General features: G+C 43.5%; 1 protein-coding gene across 1 annotated transcript in view; it reads right to left on the minus strand.

Annotated features, from left to right (window-relative positions):
- Window positions 1-482: 482 nt before the first annotated feature.
- The window catches only part of GlcT (ceramide glucosyltransferase), a 33,756-nt gene continuing 11,572 nt past the window's right edge, over window positions 483-22,666 (minus strand). Inside the window, exons 2-8 of the mRNA XM_080270686.1 lie at window positions 20,711-20,882; window positions 13,643-13,745; window positions 12,582-12,796; window positions 9,376-9,505; window positions 8,013-8,163; window positions 4,877-5,066; window positions 483-665 (exon numbers count right to left, since the gene is read on the minus strand). Coding sequence (XP_080126812.1) covers window positions 483-665; window positions 4,877-5,066; window positions 8,013-8,163; window positions 9,376-9,505; window positions 12,582-12,796; window positions 13,643-13,745; window positions 20,711-20,882 — 1,144 coding nt within the window. The remainder of the gene's footprint in view (window positions 666-4,876; window positions 5,067-8,012; window positions 8,164-9,375; window positions 9,506-12,581; window positions 12,797-13,642; window positions 13,746-20,710; window positions 20,883-22,666) is intronic.

Here is a 22,666-nt window from a genome sequence, read left to right on the forward strand (position 1 = left end):
GAGGGAGGTGAGGGAAATATGTATAATCAGGCAACTCCACAGTCAAGCTTTATCAATCCCACCACAAGAAGATGTCTTTCTACAGCACCATCTGATTACCAAGTTAATTGAATCCCTCACTAACTCTAGTACTGGCTGACTGAACTCTCTATCTGTACCTGCTCACATTACAGTCACCTTAGTGTAACCTGTCCAACTCTTCCCTACCAATGCAGTTTAAATGCTCCAATTTGCCAGCTGATGGCCAGGCTTCAAACAGTGAAGACACAGGAACAGGGCAACTGAGTCTGCCTTTAACTGTTCTGCTCACATGACAGTCACTCTTGTACTGGCTGTGTCTCCCTTTAACCATTCCTCTCATGTTATGGTCACTCTTAACACTGACCAAGTCTCTCTACTGTGTTCATATTGCAGTCACTCGAAAAATAACTGAGAGTCTGCTTAAGTGTCGCACTCATATTAGTCACTCTAGTCTTAACCTCTCACATTACGGTCACTCTAGTATTAACTGGTTCTGCTCTTCCCCACCAACGCAGTTTAAATGCTCCTGTTCGCCAGCTGATAACTGGATTCCACACTGCATGAAGGAACAGGAATAAAGCACTTGCTTCACGAAACAGCCAACTCACTGCGAATTCAAACTTGCTGAAGGGAGGTGGACCATTCTGGAACAGAAGAAATATTGTAGTATTCTTCCAGGAGAAATGTTTGGGTGATTTCCCTGCCAGTCAGGCAACCTGAGTAACCACAGCCACATCTCTCCATCATCTATCTATCTACAGCCAGATACCTTAATCCCGTAAGGGGTGGCCACAAACAAATCGCCTCCATGTCGTCCTGTCCCCCACCATTTCACTGCCCTGCTCCCAGCTCACACACCCCTCTCTCATATACCTCTCCTCTCCATCTCTCTATCCCATCCTTGGCCTCCCCCCTCCCTCTCCCCATCCTCCACCTCACTCACATACACTCTCCTTGTCAGTCTCTTGCTCTCCATCTTCTCCACATGGCCGAACTACCTCAATGTGTTTCTCCTAATGCTTCCTATCACATGCACATCCACACCACAACTTTCCTTCACTTCCTTATTTGTCAATCTCTCTCTCCATGTGACTCCACATGCTCATCTCAAATGACTCATTTCCACTGCTCTCACTCCTGAATTGTGTCCCTCCAACAAGGTCCAAGCTTCACTTCCATACATTAAGAGCAGGTATCACAATACTGTCATGCAGTAACTTTCTCACTTAAACTTCCATCCTTACTTATCACACTACCTAAGTACTTAAATGCACTCACATATTCCATTTCCTCTTCATCCAACCTCACTGAACATTCAGTGACTTCATTTCTCTCGAAGATCATAACTTTACTCTTCCCTACATTCACCTTTACATTCCGTTTCTTACACACTCTCCAAAACTCATTCACCAAGCCTTGCGGCTCCCCTTCATCTTCACTTAACAACATAGTATCATCTGCAAACAACAACACAGGGAGTTTCCACACACTGCTCTCTCTCTTTAGGGCTGCTCCAACATCCACTTTCCTACTTTGTATCTCTTTTATAACCTCATCCATAAACAGTCTAAACAACCATGGAGACAAGACACATCCTAGTTTCAATCCAACCTTCAAGCAGAAAAATTCACCCACTTCACTGTCCACGCGCACTGCAGCCCTAGCATCCTCATACATATTCTCCACAGCATTCAACAACTTCCCATTTACTCCATATATTCTTAATACTTTCCACAATCCTTGTCTAACCACCCTGTCATATGCTTTCTCCAAATCCATGAAGGTTGCATACAACTTCTTTCCCTTCTCTAGAAATTTTTCCATTAAGGACCTATGAATGAATATCTGATCTACACAACCTCTTCCCTTCCTAAAACCTCCCTGTTCTTCTCCAACTAACTCCTCTGTTACTTCCTTAACTCTGTCAATTAGTAACCTACCATATATTTTTCCTATTACACTAAGAAGACAAATGCACGTATGATTATCACATACTTCTTTTTTCTCCTTTTCCTTTGTACAGGGGAATAATTAAACCTGACTTCTAATCCTCCGGGACTTTACCTTCCTCCCAGACGAATCTGCACATCTTCCACATCCATTCTACTACTATCTCTCCCCTATGCTTCAGCATTTCACTACACACTCCATCAATTCCTGGGTCTTTCCCCATTTTGACTTTATTCATCGCTTCCATACCTTCTAATCCTACTGATTTCTTCCTCTTTCTCAAATCCCTCCTTCTCCCAGCCATTCCCCAGCCTTTTACATTTGCATTACTTTCATTCTCTATGTCCAACAATTCCTTAAAGTGTTCTCTCCATCTGCTCATTTTTTCTCCTTCTCCACAAGTAATCTACCATTTTTATCTTTCACCCCCTGACTAACTTCTTTAACACCCTGTTGAACTCTCTTTATCTCTTTCCAGAACATTTTCTTACATGCCCTCCTTTTTACACTCAAATTCCTTCCACATTCTTCATCCATTCCCTTCTTACTCTCTCTTACTAATCTTTTCACCTCTCCCTTCCTCTCTAGATATAACTCTCTTCTGCGTCTCAACTTCCTTGACACCCGTTTCTCAGCCAATCACTATTTGCTTTCATCTTTTGTGCCACAGCCTGTCTCAGCTCTTCACTCCACCATGCTGTTCCTTGCACCCTCTTTCATCTTCTCTTCACCCCACACACTACCTCACACGCTGCACAGATTTCTTCTGTGAATATCGTGTACACACCTTCCATGTCCCCCATCCGCTCCAAATTATATACAGTAGACCCTCAATTCAACGGACTAATAGGAAGGGACGAGTGTCCATTGCTTGAAAAAGTCCGCTGCTTGAAAATGACGCGAAAATAGCCTAAAACTTGAAAAATAGCAAAAGAAACAAGATGGTAACGAAGATGAGGTGCAGTGACGCTATCGCAGACTAGTTTACCTCACAATACCCCATTTTCTGTGGACCAGTACAGTACTGTGTTACAGTAATTTTTTATGTTCAACTACAGTGTCATTTATTTTTGTACCTGTAAAGAGAAATACTGTATGTAGTCAGAAATGAAAAAAGATGTACAGTATTATGACTTGCTTCATGGTGTACTGCGCAGCACAGTACAGTACAGTACTGTGTTACAGTACATTTTTATGTTCAACTACAGCATCATTTATTTTTGTACCAACCCGCCGGCTTGGCGGAAGTTTCTTGGCAGGAGACATCTATTGTCTTGCACTGCCACCTGCCGGCCTAAAGGACAAACTTTCAAATAACGGACAAAATGACCGGTGTCCAGAGTGATTCTCTGCCAGCAGATATTGTCCATTGCTTCTGAAATCCATTAATTCGGGGTCCATAAAATCGAGGGTCAACTGTATACCAAATCGCTCCTCCACTTCTCTCTTATATTCTGCCCTTTTTTCATCCTCTTGTAACTTTCCACCCTTCTTGTAAGAACTACTTCTTCCTGCTCTTCCCCTCTTCTATTCCTTCACTTCATTTCAACCTTGACTTTCACCACCACCAAGTGGTGCTCAGAAAGTCCACCCCTCCAACTCTATATCAGTGATTCTCAAATTATGGGTCACGACCCAAAGGTGGGTTGTGAGAGGTATTTTGATGGGTCGCAGGGTCATAGAATAGGCCTAATGCTGTCAATGTAATTTATTTATGTAACTGAAATTGTAATTATCCTTATTACACTATTAGTACGTAGAGATGTTGCTTCTTTTGCATTATTTTATTGATAATTTTACCGTAAGTGTTCAGACAAACTTGCTGCAATTGTTCCTCCCCTTCACATTTTCTCCCGAAATACTCGGGCAGCTGGGAGCGCCCATGAATTCACACTCACTCCCCCGCAATGCAGAACCTCTGCTTATCAAAATTCATTTATCCCCAGAACTACTGTTCTCTGGAATTCACTTCCTGGGAGTTGTTTCCCACAGACATTTAATCCACTTCAATTCAAATCCAGTCGTTATAAATATTTTATGAATGGAGGATGCCTTTAGGCACATGGACTTTTTTTTTTTTTTCCTTTGTTTTCCTTCATTCATTATCTATTTAAAAAATATATATATATATATATATACCAGTTTCTCTCTCTCTCTCGCTCTCTCTCTCTCTGATTATTTTGCCCTGTGGGTCGCGAAGTCTGGAAATATTCCAAATAGGGTCACCCACTAAAAAGTTTGAGAACTGCTGCTCTACATGCTCTTGCATCCATTACACACCTTATTCTATCATCCACACACACACAATTAATCATTGCCTTTCGTTCATCCAGTTCACCAACCACCCTCATCACTCGCCATGTATACCTGTGGATCATTTTGTACCTGATGAGGGTATTGGCTATCACCAACCCCCTCCCGGCTCAAATGTCCACTAGAGCACTGCCATTCCCATCCACTTCTGCAGGCACACCCCACTCACCAACTACTCCATCCACCTTCTCCATCCACCTTCACATTCCCAACTTTTCCATTCATATCTCCAATCAAAAACACTCTCTCAAACTTTTCCATGCACACTTCCACATTAGTCCAAAACTCTTCTTTCTCTCTGTTTGCACGATCTTGCGTTGGTGCATACACACACACAATTATCCACATTTGTAGTTCAACTATCAATCTTACCTATACAATTCTTGAGCCAACTGATCCATGTTCTCTTATATTCTCCTTAGCTTACATGACTTAGTTTACATGTTGGGGGACTGGCCCAGCTCCATCATGTGATGTCTCTCTTATTTGTACAATATCTAGCATGATTCTGTCAGCAAGGGATCATGTTTAGGTGAGTGGAAAAATCCAAATCACTGTGGCCCAGTTCCATCAAGTGAAGCCTCTGTCTTACCTGTACAATATTTAGCATGATCCAGTCAGCAAGGGACCATGTTAAGGTGTGGAAGAGGAAGAATGTGAGGTAGTCAGCATGTAGTAATACACAGGCTGCCCATGATGCTACTAAACCAAGAACCATACACTCACTGAATGGTTCTAACAGCAGAGTGTGTGGCACCATGGCTATTCTCAATTTGCACCATCTGCAGAGATTAAAAATCATTATTATCATCATCATCAAGACCTCCATTTCCCATGGCAAAATGGGGTGAGATAGGGTCAACAAACCAAGGAAACCATGAGTAAGGAAGAACTACTCAAGAGCATGGCCAATGAACTGGGTCACACACTCATTCACTCAACATTCAAGCCTCTAAATCCTGACTTAACATTACAAAGATGCACTTCATATTAATTCCCATCCCCTAAGGATAGGCTAACAAACATAACACTGTCATCACCATCCACTCACTGAATAGTTCTAACAGCAATGTGTGTTGTAACCTTGCTGCTCACAATATAAACCAACCTTAAAGGGATATTACTCAATTTATTTTGTTGTTGTTAGGCTCATCGTGACATGAACCTTGAGCATTGCAGGCTGAAGTTGCCTGTTCTCTTGCAGTCACCCATGTTTCTTTTAGGGGAATGGGGGAGTTATGGGATGTCTGTAACCAGGCAGCAAAATTGCCAAGTATTATTGGGGGCACCACATGCAGACTTCCCTCCCCACAACCATACACTCATTCAATTATAGCTTCACCATCAGTAAGATCTCATTTAACAATTCACAATTTCAATTAAATATGCCATAGCAAAAAGACAGCTGTGTTAAAGGAGAGCCAATTTTGTGCTGCCTTAAATAAATAAAAGCAGCCTATCGGTGAAAAGAGGCAGACCCGTACAAGCATGGAACACTGCACTGTATGTCTATCTATTGCCAGACACCTTAATCCTGAAAGACATGGCCACAAACAAATCACCTCCACGTCATTGTGTCCTCTGCCATCCAGCTGTCCTCTTTAACTCACACACCCCTTTCTCATATTACTATCCACCCTATACCTCCATCTCATCCTTGGTTTCCCCGTCTCCCCATCCCCCTCTCCACCTGACTCAATTATATCAGTAATAAGTACTGTACTTTCAAAACATAAAGTCTACCTGACTAAGAACTCTATTTTCCCAAATTCACAATTATAATGAAATAAATGTTTTTATGCACCAGATTCAAGCAGCAGGTCATATCAGTAAATCAAAACAGTACTCTATGCAGATTTCCAAATCACTTCTATTTCCCTATATATAACCTCCACAGCAAATAATATCCAAACCAGGTTACTTTGAACTGATATTATGTGATGCACCATCCTGCACAATAATATTAACACGATCTTCCACTACGCAGTACATCATCATCATCATCAATGCCTGGTTTCTGTTTAGCCATGAGGCCAAACTATCAGGCTTCTTTTTCCTCACAACCTTCCTCACTTTCTGAAATACTCCTCATCCTCTTCTTATTCCTTCTCTCTCACAGACATACTGTTCTATTCTCATCTTCCATACCACATAAAGTCTGCCTCTTCAAAAAATTACCAATATCTTCCCATCAGTTAAATCAAAATGTTATGCCAACACTTACCGAAGTCCAACCTACTGTATATATCAAACTTCAATCAACCTGTTCTTTAAAATATATTATCTTAGTGAAAAAATGAAACTAAAATGTATATATAAACAAGAATGTCCTAACTCTGCAGACTCATGCAAAACTTAATAAATGAAATGGATAAAAACTGCTAACAGCTAATCTCATAGTCCATTTGAGATGCAGGAACTTGAAGCTAGACTAGTATAGTTAAGTACAGTAATTTTTTTTTTTCTTTTTTTTTTTTTTTTAAGGAACCAAAAACCAGAAGCCTGTATGACTGTTCCCTCCAAGAAGAAAAAATAAATAAATAAATAAAATAACACAGCCACACTCAGGATGATCAAGCTACATCCCTTTGTGACATTAAAAAACTCTCTAGTCATTTCCTAGGGACTGAACCAATGCAAACTACAGTGCACTGACCAACAAAAAAAATAATATATCCATCCATCCATCCACCATACAATCCTATGTTGCACCAAGAGAAGAGCAGAAGCCTAGGGCTACACTGCCCCATGAGAAGCGTAGGAGCCCAGGGCCAGGTAAGTTGGTCCTGACATTTAAGATGAGAGTGACCAGCCTCACTCATCCCTGAATTGCATTACATGAGCAATAAACCCCAACCACTCCTTGGATATAAATTACACAGGCTCAACCCCATTGGAGCACCTTAATTACCCACTAAACCACCAAGAACCATAATCTGGTTATATGGTTACCACCCAACACAGTAAATGGTTTCCTGGTGCACAGGAAACCATTTAACTTGTCACTCAGTGTAGAGTCACCCACAGGCAGAAGGAAGAGGAAAGAATGAAAGAAAGACAGAAGAAAGAGTGTAAAGTCACCCATAGGCAGAAGAATGAAGAAAGAAGGAAGGAAGAAAGACAGAAGAGGATGGAAGGAAGAGAGGAAAGAGCAGACACCCGAGATCAGCATTACATCGAGTGGATGATGAGTGCTCCCACCTACCACCATTAAAAAAATAAATAAATACAAAAACCCATTGAGTCTAGATGGGAAAGTGTATATACCAATTTATATATCTATCTATTTACGTATCCATCAACAATATCTATCTTTCCATTTTTGAACAATAATATACATAATTCTCATAGCCATCATCATCATTATCCGGACCTCCCTTCCCGTCCTTGGACAGGGTTAGAAGTAGCAACGTCCAGACAGCCGAAATTTGACCAATTCAATGGGCCACACTTCCATTCACTCACTATTCGACTGCCTGGAATCCTGGGTCCATCTGATATGCCAAAAACATTCACCATGTTCTATAGCTTCACATAAACATATCCAACAGAGTTAATGCAGACAGTCATGTTAAAAAGGGGAGCCAATTCCATGATCATGCGTTTCTCCTCCAATATTCATCCAGCCCGCTCAATCTCTTGTCAGTCCCCTAGCCTCACCAACTTCCAAACCTCTCTTCCTCACTCACTCATCCACATACATAATTCTACAGTAAAAAAGCACAAACCTGGTGAGTCTAGATAGGAATGTCTTAACTCTGCATATTCCCGCATTCTGCCAGGCTGGCTGAGAGGCAATGCGTATGCCCCAACCTTGGTCCTGAATATATTTGGCAAAAAAATAGTCCTCAGCTAGGTAGATGCCAAATGCACTTATACCTGTGTGGGAAAGAAAGAAAATTTGAGACAAAGACAGAAGGAGGAGTAACAAAGATGAGAAGCAATGTGTATGCCCCAGCCTCAGTTTTGAATAAATTTAATAAAGAAATAGTACTTCACCATGTAGGTACCAAATGCATTTATATTTGTGAATGAGACAGAATTAGAGAGAGAGAGAGAAAGCTATGAAAGAATGGGAGGCTGTAAGAGAAATAATGATGGTAGAGGCAGACCTTACATTATGTACAATGGAAAAAGAGAGTGGATTGGTATACTAGTGAGATAAAGAGGAGGAGGAAGAAGAGGGAAGCAGTGGCTGAGTCAGTAGAGAAGTGGTCTACTGTACCAATGGAAATGGATTCAATCCCAGGTGGGGCAGGGAACAGTTTAAAGGATTTGAATTTTGTTAACATATATTTTACTTATCTACCAAAGACCTATTGAAATGTTATAAAACATTCCCATTAATACCAATACACCAGTACCGTATGAGAAAGCACTAGCATATACTGTATTTAATATGCAATATAAAATTTTTTGCAGCTTGGGAAAAATCAAAATTATGTATATCCCTAACATCATACGTACAGCTTAATGAATTTTATTTTTTCACCTTCATGTGGCCCAGATTTTCATATTTTGCGGCATCATTCATATGGCTCAGTGGGAGAAAAAGACAATACTGTGCCTCATCCTTTCACTGTACATCATGACTAACCCCATATTCCAGTGGTAATCTGTTGTTACAGCTTAGCATTTAAGATGGAGAGGTGGCAATTTTAAGCCAAGTTACAATGAAAAGAGAGGAGCAGCAGCCTTCATACACTTGCACTTACTCTGATTCCTTTCACTTTACCTATTCTTGGTAGTTCTGGTTTTTCCTTATTCATTTTAATTTTTTTTTGTTTTACTGTATGTCATTCTCTAAATGACAAAACTACTTCCAAGTTTCTTTATCCTCACATACCTCTCTTAATCAATGAAACACTCTTTTCCTTTCTCTCCCTTGCCAATACACTGATCTACTCTCTTCTTCCACACACTCCTTTTGCTCTCCATTCTTTCTCATTAGTGTATCCAATCTCCTCTTCCATACCTCTCTTGCTCTTTGACACACTCCTCTTCCTGTTCTTTTTCTCTCACCAGAATACTGATCCACACTCTCTCTCTCTCCCTCTCTCTCTCTCTCTCTCTCTCTCTCTCTCTCTCTACCTCCAGCTTCATCAAGCACTTTTTTCCGCATAAGGCAGGACATCCCAGTACAGCAGTTTACTCCCAGACCAAGGGCATCCAATAGGCCTAAGAAGAGGTACATTCTTGCATGGCCTGTTCCAAAATACACCTGGGGAAAAAAAAAGTAAAATTAGTTCAGCAGCAGCAGCAGTAACAGCAAAGTCAGCATCATCATTACTACTGTCATTGCCAACATCCTAATGTAAACATGTATATAAATGCTACCAACTGATTTCATTCAGCTTAGAAGAGATCCCTTAAACTGTGAATTAAAAGCCACCCCATAAACCCACGAGTACATCTTAAGTTAAAGAATGGGAGTGATCAATGGTTAACAAACTCTAGCAATGGGGTGGCCCAAGAATTCTTTAAGGGGTCTAGGAGTATCCCCTCAGAAACTGAAGATGGTCACTGGTATGGTCAGGAAGATTTCAAGGGTGACCAGTGCCAACCTGTTCACACTTCCTTCATTCATTTGGTTTGCTTATGAAGACTTCAACCTGTTTGCATGCTTTTACCAAAACCATTTAATGATGTCTCTCTACATTGTTCAATCTCTACCAACTGATCTATTCAGTCCCTTAACCATGAGGTCACACTCTATGACGATCCCAAATCTTCTTCGGTCCACCTCTCGCAACTCCAACCTCTGCTCATATCTCTCACCCCATGCACCCTGTTGTCATCTTCCATTCTCCCTACATGCCCAAACATCACAACACTATGTCATCTGCATTAATACTGAATGAATATTGACGAGAAGCATGAGGCCTTGAATTTCTGGTGTGAAGTTGGGGATGTCTCTCTTCCTGTTGCCTCTAGGGATGTGTCTTTTGTCTAAGTTTTGTATAATTGTATTGAAAGTGTGCACAGCAGTGTTGATGACTGTGATGGGTGTACTGTTTAGTGTTTCAAAATGTTGTTCTGTTTCAGTTACAAAGGCCTCCCAGTTGGCTCTCTTATAATTAGTGTATGTGTGTTTGTGGCCAGCTGGGATGATTCTGGTTTTGGTAGTGATGATGATTGGGAGGTGATCAGAACCTAGGGTTTTGACCACTCTCCAGGATGTATTGGGGGTGAGGTTTGGGGAGCAGAAGGTGATGTCTGGAGATGATGAGAGGAAGAGGGCTTGGTGTGGGATATGGGTATGTTGGTCTAGATTGTTCAGTATGAAAGGATGATCTGTCTGGGATTGTAGTACCAGCCCTCTGTCTGTGTCAGGGTTGTTGACATGCCAGGCTGATGACTTGGTGTTGAAATCACCACCCAGGATGATGTTGGGTATGTTAGTGATGTGGTGTATCTGTGGGGAATAACTGTGAGGTACTGTAGGGGACGATTGGGGGGGAATGTACTGCATGTGTTAGTGATTGTTATGTGTGACTTGTTACCAGTGCATATCTTAAGTGATTGTATTTCTGCTGTGGTGTCATGTGGGGGGAGAAGTGACTTTGTGTGTGCACTGGTATCAGCAAAGTTGATGGATTTGTGTACCAGGGTGATGAGTCCACTGCCACCGCCATCAGCCCGGTCTTGTTGAATGGTGGTGAAGTTATGAAATGTTGATGTTTTCTGTGCTCTGTGTAGTTTTGTTTCTTGTAAGATGGCAATGTGTATGTTCTGTTGTTTGATGAATTGTGAGTTCTTGTTTTTTGGTGTTTATGCCATCTATGTTTAACTGAAGGATGTTTATGTTGTGTGTGCGATGTGTGTTGGCTGCTGCAGCACAGGGGGGAGGTGGTGTGGGTGGAGGGGAAGGGATAGGAGGAGGTGGTGTGGGTGGAGGGGAAGGGATAGGAGGAGGTTGTTGTGATGGAGGTATGGGTTGAGGTGAATTAAGATGGGTTGGAATGGGCGGAGTTGGGGGACTGGATGGCGTGGGAAGGATCGATGGGTTTGGGTGTGGAGGTGTGAAGGAAGTGGGAGTAGGATTGGTGGGGGGGTTAGTGGGTGGGGGGTAGGAGCATAAAGAGCAGATCCAGGTGTTTGTGTAATGTTTTCTGGATGCAAGTGTTGTGCAGGTGTAATGGGTCCAGTTCTTGCAGGAATTACATTGAACTGAACCCTTTGTCTGTTGGCTCGACGTAATAGGTTTTGAGCATGTTGGACATATGTATTTGTTAGTGGGTCCTGGATTGCTCTCAATGTCCCCGGCTAGAAGTCGTTGAGAAATGACAGCCGGGGAGTCATTTCTCAGTGAAGAAAAAATGGTGTTGTTATATGTGTTGTGTTGGGAGATGTGGTACTTGCCTGGGCGACCGAAGCCACTCCCACGTACTCGAGCCCCGTGAGGGGCCAGAGGGGATTTGCGGTGGTTTGGCCCCCATGCTGTCCTCCTCTTCTCTTTGACAGCCTCTGGGGGGTAGACCCACGACAAAGACGGTGTGTCGGGGAGAGCATGCAGATATTGCCTGGCGTGAATGGATTGAACTTGCTGGCGAGTCTCTTGAGTGTGTGGAAGAGTTTTGTTATTTGGTAGACATGTTATGCACTGGAGGTGGGGCAGGAACTAGCTCTGTGGCTACAGTGAGGAGTGGTTGGAAGAAGTTCAGAGAGCTGTTGTCTCTCCAACACTGAGAGGGCTCTCCCTCCATGCCGTGGGATCATTGTATGTGGCATGTGTTAGGAGTGTAATGTTATATGGCAGCGAGACCTGGACAGTAAAGAAGGAGGATATTTGCAGGCTAAAACATACAGAAATGGCAATGATTAGGTGCATATGCAGTGCATTCTTGAGGGCAAGACATGGAGGGGCCAGGTTTACGATGGAAGATTTGAAAGGGAGGATGGGACTGGGGTGAATTGGTGTTGTGATGAGGACAGGTAGATTGGGATGGTTTGGGCATGCTGAGAGGATGGGGGATGATAACTGGGTACAGAATGTGAGAAGTGTTAATGTCAGGGGTAGAGTAGTGAGGGGTAGACCGAAAACAACCTGGGATGAGGTCACTGAGTGTGACCTCCGAGTTAAGAGACTAAATAGGGAGGTTGCTAGAGATTGAGCAGCATGGAGAGCCGCCATTAGGTAACCAAGGCTGATGCATGCAAGCATGCTGAGCTTTCAAAAACGAAATGATTAATTCTCTCAAAAGGGCTACATGATTCTCACAGTTGCCTGGTTCTTTCACTTGCCTCCAATAAAATACATCTGGTACCCTTTTCCCCCACCCTCTCCTACACCTTACCTTCTCTAGTATAGCAGGCCATCCCTTGCGGTCGCAACAGAATGGCATCTGGTGGACGATTCCCACGTCTGGCGTCATATGTGACACCATGTCTGTTAAAGTGTCTTCTTTCATCATCAGCCCAGAGTCAGATATCAGTAGCAGTTCATGCTTGGCTGCAAGATATCCAGGCTGCATATTGTTGATTTTTGGATTCACTCCCACCTCCTTACCACCTATAAAAAAATTAAAAAAAAATAAAAATAATAATAAGGCGTCGTATTATGCTATGACCCAAATGATTTTAAAACAGATTAACAATATTTGTGTGTCATGTTATGCTACAGGCCGGATGATTTATAAATACAGTGGATCCTTGCTATAATGGACCCTAGCATATAGAAGATAATGGATTAAATGGACACCATCAAGCCTACTGAACTTTCATCAACTACAATATCTGTTAAAGGGGAGGTAATATGTGTGTGTCCTACCCTTTTCACTCCAACCTGACCTATATGCCCTCTCCTCACTGTGACTGCTGAGCTATAATGACAGACTACGGGCCTCCCCCCATATTCGTGGCGGTTAGAGGACACAGACCCCCACGAGTGGGGGGTATCCACAAATTCTGGATGCTCCCCCCAGAAAATGCCCATCAATATCAAATTACCCATGTAAGCCCATAAAAACCATTTTTGGGACCTGAAACCAGCATAAAACATCACAAACATATACTGTACTACTGTATACAGTACTTTAATAATAAAGAAGTTGTTAATGGGTATGGTTATAAGAATTTAGGGTAATTTTGCTGCTGATGACTGTCACAGACTTCCACGGCAGTGTGCACAAAGACCCTAAAAACCATTTCTGGGACTTGAAAACAGCATAAAATATCAAAAATGTATACTTAACTAATGTACTGTATAAATGACTGTAATAACAAATAAGTTTTTAATGGGTATGGTTATACGAAGGACGGAAGGGATGGTTAAACGTATAGAGGGCCAGAGACAGGCCTCTCTTTCCAGAATAAACAATACAGTAGTTGATATGACTGAAGCGTATGAATTACGCACCCACAAAGTAAGAAGCATCTATGTGTGGGTGCTTCTTCATCAGCTCCTGCACTATGCCTATGCTGGGGTCTCCTTCCTCTTGTATGCAGAACAGGAGCTCATACTGAAAGGTTAAAACAGAATTAACTCTCCAAACTCTTGGGCAGGTCACTTGGCCACAAACAGGGTAAAAATCCGAGCTGAGACATACACACCTCTTGCATGTAGAACAGGAGTGCAACTGAAATGCTGTTGTAGATTATAACTTCCCATCACTCTTAGGCAGGAAATTCATTCACAAACTGAGTAAAAACCCAAGCTGAGACTCACATATTGTTACAAATTTTACTGCACATCTCACACACAGCTTGTATAAGGTACAGAAAAAAACTTCATACTGAACTGCAGAAATGGAATAACTTTAATAATCCCTTACACTACAACTGCTGAAACTTGGTAATTCAGTGCTGTTGAAGGGGGAATGCTTTCACATAGAGACACTGATACAATCAGTGACTCTACAGCCTAGTTATACAGAACATTACTCATTTCCTCCACATCAAAGGAGTACAAGTACAAAGGAAGGCAAACAGCGACAGACCTTATGGTCCATTTGAGGCTGCCTGTTACAGACTAGACTATGACTACCTGACCTAACTCTACATGCTGAAGGATAAGGATAGTAAAGCAAGAAGGCTCCCCCTGCCTCCAAGCCCTCCAGTTAAAACTAGCAGGAAAAAGTGAGAAATACCACCACGCAGCATGGAAAAACTGACATGGTAATTTCATAGGAAAGACTAGACAGAAAATGTTACATTCTATAATAATACTTTATCTATAACCTACCAGTCTGAATAACCTGAAAGAGAAAGAAGTACACTAAAATGAATAATCAAATAATAAAATAACTAAGGCAAGATATGTACTGGTAAAACATCTCATCCTGAAAATAACATATGGAATAAAATTATACTCTTTTTCACTACTACTGTTGTAATTAGATTGTTATTACAGCATCCCTGTCTCTACATGATTATATTTACCTGTGGAGAGACTTTTACAGGTGCAGGAGTCAGGTATAGATTTCATTAACCCCTTTTTGAGGACTTTTCAGTGCAGAATACAATCACCTAGAGGTATCAAATCATTCCATTATCTAATCCTTTATTGCCCCATCAGGAGCACAGGGACCTAGGGCCAGCCTCCTCAGTCCCAGCATCTAAAGGCAGCGTCACACTGGGCCAAAAGTGGCTAACATGCAAGCCAGGATTGTGTGTTGCTGGCCAAACTGACCCACAATGAGTGAGATTTCTCTTGCGAAGTGAAATGGATAACAATTTTCGTTCACAGATTGTTGGTGGGATTAGGACTCAAATGAGCCTATAGTAATTTTGTAACCAGTGAGAAAATATTCTGTTATTGCAGAAGGAAACTGTAACTAAAACTGTTAGGTAAATAAAATTTCTTATTTTTATTCATTTCTTGTGACATGAAACCAATATTCGGACACTCTGGTGATCAGCCGCGGAGGCTGTCTGCTTTGTTTCCAAACAACAAATGGAATGCAGATTGTGACCAGTATCCGATATGGATCCTGCAGCAAGGAAAACTCTAGGAGACTGCCTTGTGGCTGTGGAGTTGCTGAAGTACATGATTCGGCTACAGAAGCTGAGGAAAAGGGAATGGGTACTCTGTGGTTGTTTGTTTACTGATGACCACAAGGTGCCAAGGCAGATGACATTGCTAGCCGTTTCAGCTCGCAAAAACACACACATGCGACATGACGGCAACTTGACTTTCCTAGCCGTTTCGCCTCACAAAAGCTGCTCACATATTAGCCACTTTTGGCCTAGTGTGACCCAACTTAAGGTAAGGGTGACCTGTCTTGCTCTCCCCTGAGTGGCATTATGTGAACAAACAGGTCACAGCTACTTCTCTGATATAAACCCTTGCAGGGCCCATGCGACTGATGCAATATAGCCTCATCCATTCGAACACCAGACATCAATTATTTATACGGTTACCACCCGGCATAATCAATGGTTTCCCGGGTTACAAGAAATGATATGGCTTGTCATTCAATATAAAGTCATCTAAGGGCAGCACTACACTGAGTTCTCTGTAGTTGGCTTTGGCTGTGAGGCTAATGTTGACACAACAACAACATTAACTTTTCCCGTGATAAGAGAGAGAGAGAGAGAGAGAGAGAGAGAGAGAGAGAGAGAGAGAGAGAGAGTTTGTGAGAAGTTCAGTAAGCTACAAAGATACATCCTGAAGACTAATGGGCTATGGATGGGTGTAAATGGAAGAGCTGAATGGCACACATATGTATCTCTCTCTCTCATCTTTAAATAGCCTCAGTTAGGGCTGTAACTAAGGAGACGTTAGCAAAACCTTGAATATTTGGATGAACCGGTTTTTTATTACAGTCGTCCCTGCCCTCCTTCTCCCTCACCATCTCAGTGTGTGGCGCCACCTAATTAATCTATCACTTTGTATATTTTAGCTTGTCTGTAACGAAGGAGTAGTGTATGTACAGTACTGCTGCTGTTAATAATTCTGCCACTCTGATGATGTACTGTTCATTGTAACAAGGATACTGTGACTAGGCTACTGAGCTTGTACCAGTAATATTTATACACATAACAAAACTGCAAAACGTGTAAATGCTTCAAAAAAAAATTTGTACACACAACCACTGTGGTGCCAATAATTTCAGACGGCGGCAAAGGCCACCCTCAGCAAGGCAAGCTCCTTCGCGAATGCTGTGAGCGAGGCTACTCAGCAGCTATACTAATGACGCTGAGTTCGTATGCATGTATGTAGCAAAATCCTTAACCCCAACAAACGTTCATAACAAAATATTGCCGAAACAACCCCTGTAGGTCCAATGTCTGACATTTCTAGTTTCACCCATACTGGTGTCCTCTTAGTGTTGCTGTGATGGCTTTGCAGGTGGTGGCTACACCCCAGCAGGGTCAACACTGTTGCAAGAATGTCTATCAATCTTGGGGGATGCAGCCATAGCATGTGTCCGGCTCAGGGAGGATGGACGTCCCTGTCCTGCACAGATCTGGCTCATCCTTGGGCAAGGTGTAGTGCCCGTTGGGCCACCAAAAAGATAGCAGGTGGATGGTTACCATTTTCAGGGAGGTACTACCATGGGAGTGATGTGGGGACAAGGTCTGGTAGTTGCCCTTGCACAATACTCCCAGACGGGGAACTCTACCATTTTTTCCAAGCAGTTAAAGTCCGGGTTGAGATTACAACTCTTAAATCTCTTTTACACAACTCGTCCGTTTGGGGGTTATGCCTCCTCCATTTCCCCTGCACCTTGCTATGTGCAAGAACCCTCTTCCAATCCAAGCAAAACACTGTCTTCCATAAGAAAGCAGCTACTTGCTTGAGGTTGATGGGTCTGTTTGGCCTGAGAGGTCGACGTAAAGCAACAAAAACAACCTCTCTACCTGCCGACTTAATCATATACTTACCTACCTATCTACCCATCCAACTACCTATGTACCAACCTGCCAACCAATCAATCAACCTGCCTCCTACCTACCTACCTACCTACTTATCTAACAACTAACTAACCTACTAACTTGCCTACCAACCAACCAATCAATCTAGCTACCTCCCTACAAACCACCCAACCTACCAACCTATCTGTACTTACATGAATACTAAACCCTCCAAACGCTAGCCAGCCTATATACCCACATTCAAGTACTTACACAGTTATCTACTTACGGTACCTACCGATTTACCACGGTATCCATTCACCGCAATGACATAATCTCCTTGGCCGAGGTTTAAAATTGTAATAATTATTCCCCCCCTTTCTCTTTCTCTCTCTCTCTCTCTCTCTCTCTCTCTCTCTCAAGCTGATGGTCACTATAAACCAGACTTTTGCAGCAAAAAAAAAGAAGAAGAAGAAGAAGAAGGAGGAGGAGGAGGAGGAGGAGGAGGAGGAGATTACAAAATAAATGAAAAGAAAAGACGAAGAGGAGAGAGAAGAAGAAGAAAGGAAAGGAGAGGGAGAGAGAGATGGAAGGAAAGAGGGAAGGAAGGGAGAGGAGAGAAGAGGAGTGAAGGAATGTAGGAATGCGAAGGGACGCTAATGAAGAAAGGATGTTGCAAAAAGTGGTAGGGAGGAAGGAAGAGGAATAGGAGAGAGCAGGGAAGTAGGAATGGGAAAGAGGGATATGGTAGAGAAGGGAAGAGAGAAGGGAAGTAGGAAAAGGGGTGAGTGGGAGAGAGAGGAGGAGGGGGGGGAAAGAAGGTACGAGAAGGGAAGAAGGTTACGCATAAAACCAGTCTTAGAAAAAAAATAAATAAACGTGCCCCCTTCACATACAAAATAAAAAACAAAAAACGATCAGAAAAAGAAATCATGCAAGGCCACTGCAGCATCACGTGACCTAGCGGACCACCGCAACATCGCGTGATCACTACCACCACCACTGGTTAGCTGGTAGCGCCCTCACAATAAATGGGTCCTGGGTTCACGTCAGTACAAAACTAAACGGGGTAGACTAATTTCTTTCTTTCTTTCATTCACTCCATCTATCTATATGTCTGTCTCTGTAAATCAGTCCCTAATCTATGCAATTCTTATTACCCATCCCCGCCCAGGAGGGACTTAGGGACGGGTATTGTTTTCACTCGGTTTGTCTGTTAGTTTGTTTGTCTGTCTGTCTGTTAACTTTACGCGAAAACTACAGGTGCAATGTTGACTAAAATTACAGATGAGTAAAAATCGTTTCTCGCTATAACTCCTTTCAAATTCGTCACATCGACATGAAACAAAAACAAAAGGTACATCTTTCAAATCTGAATCCTATAAAATGCCTCATTACGTCAGAAGGGTTACCCCACCCCCCGTTAGCGACAGGGGGGTCAGTGTCAGATGGGTCGGGCCTAAAATTTCAAATGGGTATAAATCGTCAATTTTCACCCGATTTACTCCAAATTTGATAAGTGACATCTTTGAACAGATACCCTGTTGTGTTTATACGTCATCACTAAAATGACTGCCGGGGACGGGGTTTGCTGTGTCTTGGCACCGCTTCTTGTTTTTTGCTTGAGATTGTCTTTCCTGTACTCTCTCTCTCTCTCTCTTTCTCTCTCTCTCTCTCTCTCTCTCTCTCTCTCAAGGGTGGGGCAGGGGAGGGTGAGCCATGGGTGTCGTGGGGGGGGCCTAGTTACCAAGGCCACGCGGGCAGAACCGGTATTATTTCCTAGTGGTGTTGAGATTTGTGGCGCCAGGGTGGGTAGGCAGGGGGGCTAGGTGGACGGTTGAGGCAAGGGGTAGGCAGTAGAGAAGGGGAGAGGCATGAGGAGGGGGGGGGAGTTAAAATAAATGGGTGAGACGGAGGTAATAGATGGACAGCGTTGAGGCGTGAGAGGCATATGAGTTAGCTGACGAGAGAGAGAGAGAGAGAGAGAGAGAGCGGGGTAGCCAAGGTTACCAAGGCGGCGGGGCCACCACTATAGCTTAGTAATGTTAGTTGTGGCGCCAGAGTGGGTAGGCAGAAGGTAAGGCATGGAGGTTAGGCAGAGGGGCGAGGCACGAGGGTGGGCTACAGGGGTGAGGCCGAGAAGTATGATGAGTTAGGCAGGGTTAGGCAAGGAGGTAGGGAGTAGTAAAGAGGTGAGGTAGGGGGTAGAAAAAGAGGTGAGGCAGGGAGGACAAAAGAGGTGAGGTAGGGAGGAGAAAAGAGGTGAGGTAGGAAGATAAGGTAGGGAATAAGGTAGACAGGCAGTAGAGGTAGGGCAAGCAGGGACGAGGCAGGGGTGAGGCAGGGTAAGGAAGGGATCAGGCAGAGAACTAGGGCAGGAGTAAGGCATGAAGGGTAAGGTATAAGGGGTAAGTCAGAGGGGTGATTCAGGGATAAGGAGAAGAGGGAGGCTGAGGAGTTAGGAAAAGGAGTCAGGAAGGACGAGGGAGAAGTGAGAGAAGTAAGGCAGGAGGGGTTAGGCAGGGTTACTAAAGCCAAGCGGACAACATTATGGCCTAGTAGTGTTCAGGTTTGTGGCGCCAAAATGGGTGGGCACAGGGTAAGGCAGGGGTGAGGCAGAGTGTTCAGGCAGAAGGACCAGGAACAGGGGTAAGGCACAAGGCAGGAACAGGGGTACGGTGGAGGACGACACAGGAATGAGGCAGAATGGTCAGGCAGAAAGGAGAAGAAGGCAAGGAGTGAGGTAGAAGAGTGAGGAATGACGATGGAGTGAGGAATAAGATAGGTGAATAAGGCAGAACGGCCAGGCAGGCAAGTGAGGCACAGGGGTCAGGCAGGGGTGAGGCAAGTTAAGAATAAGGCACAAAGGTAAGTTAAAAAGGTCAAGCAGGGATTAGGGCACATAGGTTAGGCAGGGATGGGGTAAGGCAGGGATAACAAACTAGGGTAAGGCATAGAAGGTCAGGGAGAAGGGGTGGAATATGGTCAGGGCGAGGCACACAGGCAATGCAGGGAAACAACACAGAGGTAGGGAGAAAGGTTAGGAAGTAAGGTACGGCACGAGGGTAAGGCAGAAGGGTTAGGCAGTAAGGTACGGCACGAGGGTAAGGCAGAAAGGTTAGGCAGATAGGTCAGGCAAGAATGGGGTAGGGAAGTGGAAGTGAAGTGACAAAGCCATCAGAACTAATCAATTTTATCTGGACACACAATGAACGACTCATCTATTGATTAAATTGTGGCAGGCTTGTGCTATCCTTCCAACCATCCACCCTTCTGTCTATCTATCTATATATCTATCTAAACCCTTCTGTCTATCTATCTACCTATATATCTATCTAAACCCAGGCAAATACCCCACTATCCACACATCCATTTAATTATTAATCCTGTTATTCACTTACTCCTTCAACCATTCTTTTGTCAAATTGTCATCCAGTGAATATAAAATTACTTCTTTCAGCACAGTATTTAATCTCTCTCTCTCTCTCTCTCTCCCTCTCTCTCTCTCTCTCTCTCTCTCTCTCTCTCTCTCCTAAGATTGGTTTTAACTAACGTTGGGAGAGGGGCGCCTTCACGCGCTGGCATCAACGGACTGGTCTGTGAGTGGGGGGACCTGCCTTGTACTCACCTTGGGGTAGTTAAGAGTAAAGAATGTTTCCAGGTTGGCGGCCAGGTGTGGGTCCATGGGCGTACCGACAAGGGGCTTCAGCACACTTACACCCAGCACACCACCCTCAACCTCCCTGCCTCCTCCACCCTCAGTACCGCCCCCACCTCGACGCTGGTGTAGGCGACGATACCTGAAGAAAAAATTAATAGAGTGAGTGTGTTGATAACAGAAATAACTAACTCAAAGATACAAGAACAGAAAAGCATCCTCCACTTCAGCACTGAATGGATAGACTAACTTATTTACATTCACCTTTACTAAAATAATAATAATAATAATAATAATAATAATAATAATAATAATAATAATAATCATCATACAGTTACGCATAAAATATAATACCTCTACTAAGGAAGCCATCAATTTTAATATCAAAGAAAATCGATAGCGATATTAGCTTTATTAATGACAACGGGAGAGAGAGAGAGAGAGAGAGAGAGAGAGAAACTGTTCTGGTATATAAATACTGCAATAATTATTAAATTATTATACAGTGATCCTTAAATTTAACCAGTAAAGGATGCTGTGTGTGTGTGTGTGTGTGTGTGTGTGTGTGTGTGTGTGTGTGTGTGTGTGTGTGTGTGTGTGTGTGTGTGTGTGTGTGTGTGTTTCCCAAAGGTCCTCTCTCTCTCTCTCTCTCTCTCTCTCTCTCTCTCTCTCTCTCTCATAGCCAAATCCGGTGCCTATAACAAGTAACCTAAACACAGCAAATACCTCAGGCTGCCTTATTCCACCCTTCATTTTTTCCTACCCTTCCTCCTCATTTTTCTCTTCCCTCTACGTATTGGGGGAGGAAAGGAGAAAGGAGGGAGAGGGAAGATGAGAAGAGACACTGAACTGCGAAGAGAAGACACGAGAAGAAAGAAAGAAAAAAAGGAGAGTAGAGAAGGGAAGGGAAGGGAAGGGAAGGGAAGGGAAGAGAGAAAAGAGAAGGGGAAACGGAAGGGGGAAAAGGAGAAGGAGAGGAGGAAGGGGTAGATGGGAAAGTAGGGAGGGAGGGGGAGAGTAAAAGGAGGGAGAGAGGAGGGAAAGGAAGGAAGGGAGAGAGGGAGAGGGAGAAGGAAGGGATGGATGGGGAAGAGGGAGAAAGAAGGGAGGATAGGGGAGAGGGAGAAGGGAGGGAGAGGGAGAGAGAAGGAACGGAGGGAAGGGGAGACGGAAAAGGAAGGAAGTGAGGGGGAGAGGGAGAAGGGAGGGAGGGAGAGATAGAGAGGGAGAAGGAAGGCGGAGAGAGAGGGAGACGGAAAAGAGATTAACGGAAGGAGAAAGGGAGAAGGGAGAAAGAGTGACGGGAAGGGGAGGAAGAAAGGGAAATTGAAAGGGAAGGAGAAAGGGAGAAGTGGCGAATGGAAGAAGAGAGGGCGAAAGAAGGGAGAAGGAAAGAGAGACGTAAAGGGGGAGAGGGAGCAGGAGGGGAGGAAAATGGAGAGGGGGCAACAGGTAAGGGGGTGATTACGTCACTGATTGATTGAAGCCGAGCGAGTACCGGCTATGTAGGTTATGCAAACAGACATACGGATACTCGTACATCATCATTATCATCATCATCATCATCATCATCAGCCGTCTGAGTGTCCACTGCAGGACCGGCCTATCTCAACCGAGGTGGGGACGATACAGCCAATGTATCTCTACCAAGTGGCTTAGTGTGTCGGGCAGAGATTGTATGTAGGGTGAGAAGTGCTTGTAAGTGTAATTGTAGTGCTGGAGTGGCTTTGGATGTGTGTGTGACCTTGTGAACCAAGTGTAATCGGCCCGTGTAAGCCGCCTGGGTGCAAGGATACTATAGAGTGCGCGACACTAGTTCAACCACAGCACCCACTCGTACATACAACACACATATACTCAATCTCATCCATACACATACGAGAGACAGCCTACACAAAGAAGAAATACGTGTAAAACTATGAAACA

This window comes from Coenobita brevimanus, chromosome 42 (genome assembly GCF_032717465.1).
Source record: "Coenobita brevimanus isolate Jiangsu-jjx chromosome 42, ASM3271746v2, whole genome shotgun sequence".
Taxonomy (NCBI): domain Eukaryota; kingdom Metazoa; phylum Arthropoda; class Malacostraca; order Decapoda; family Coenobitidae; genus Coenobita; species Coenobita brevimanus.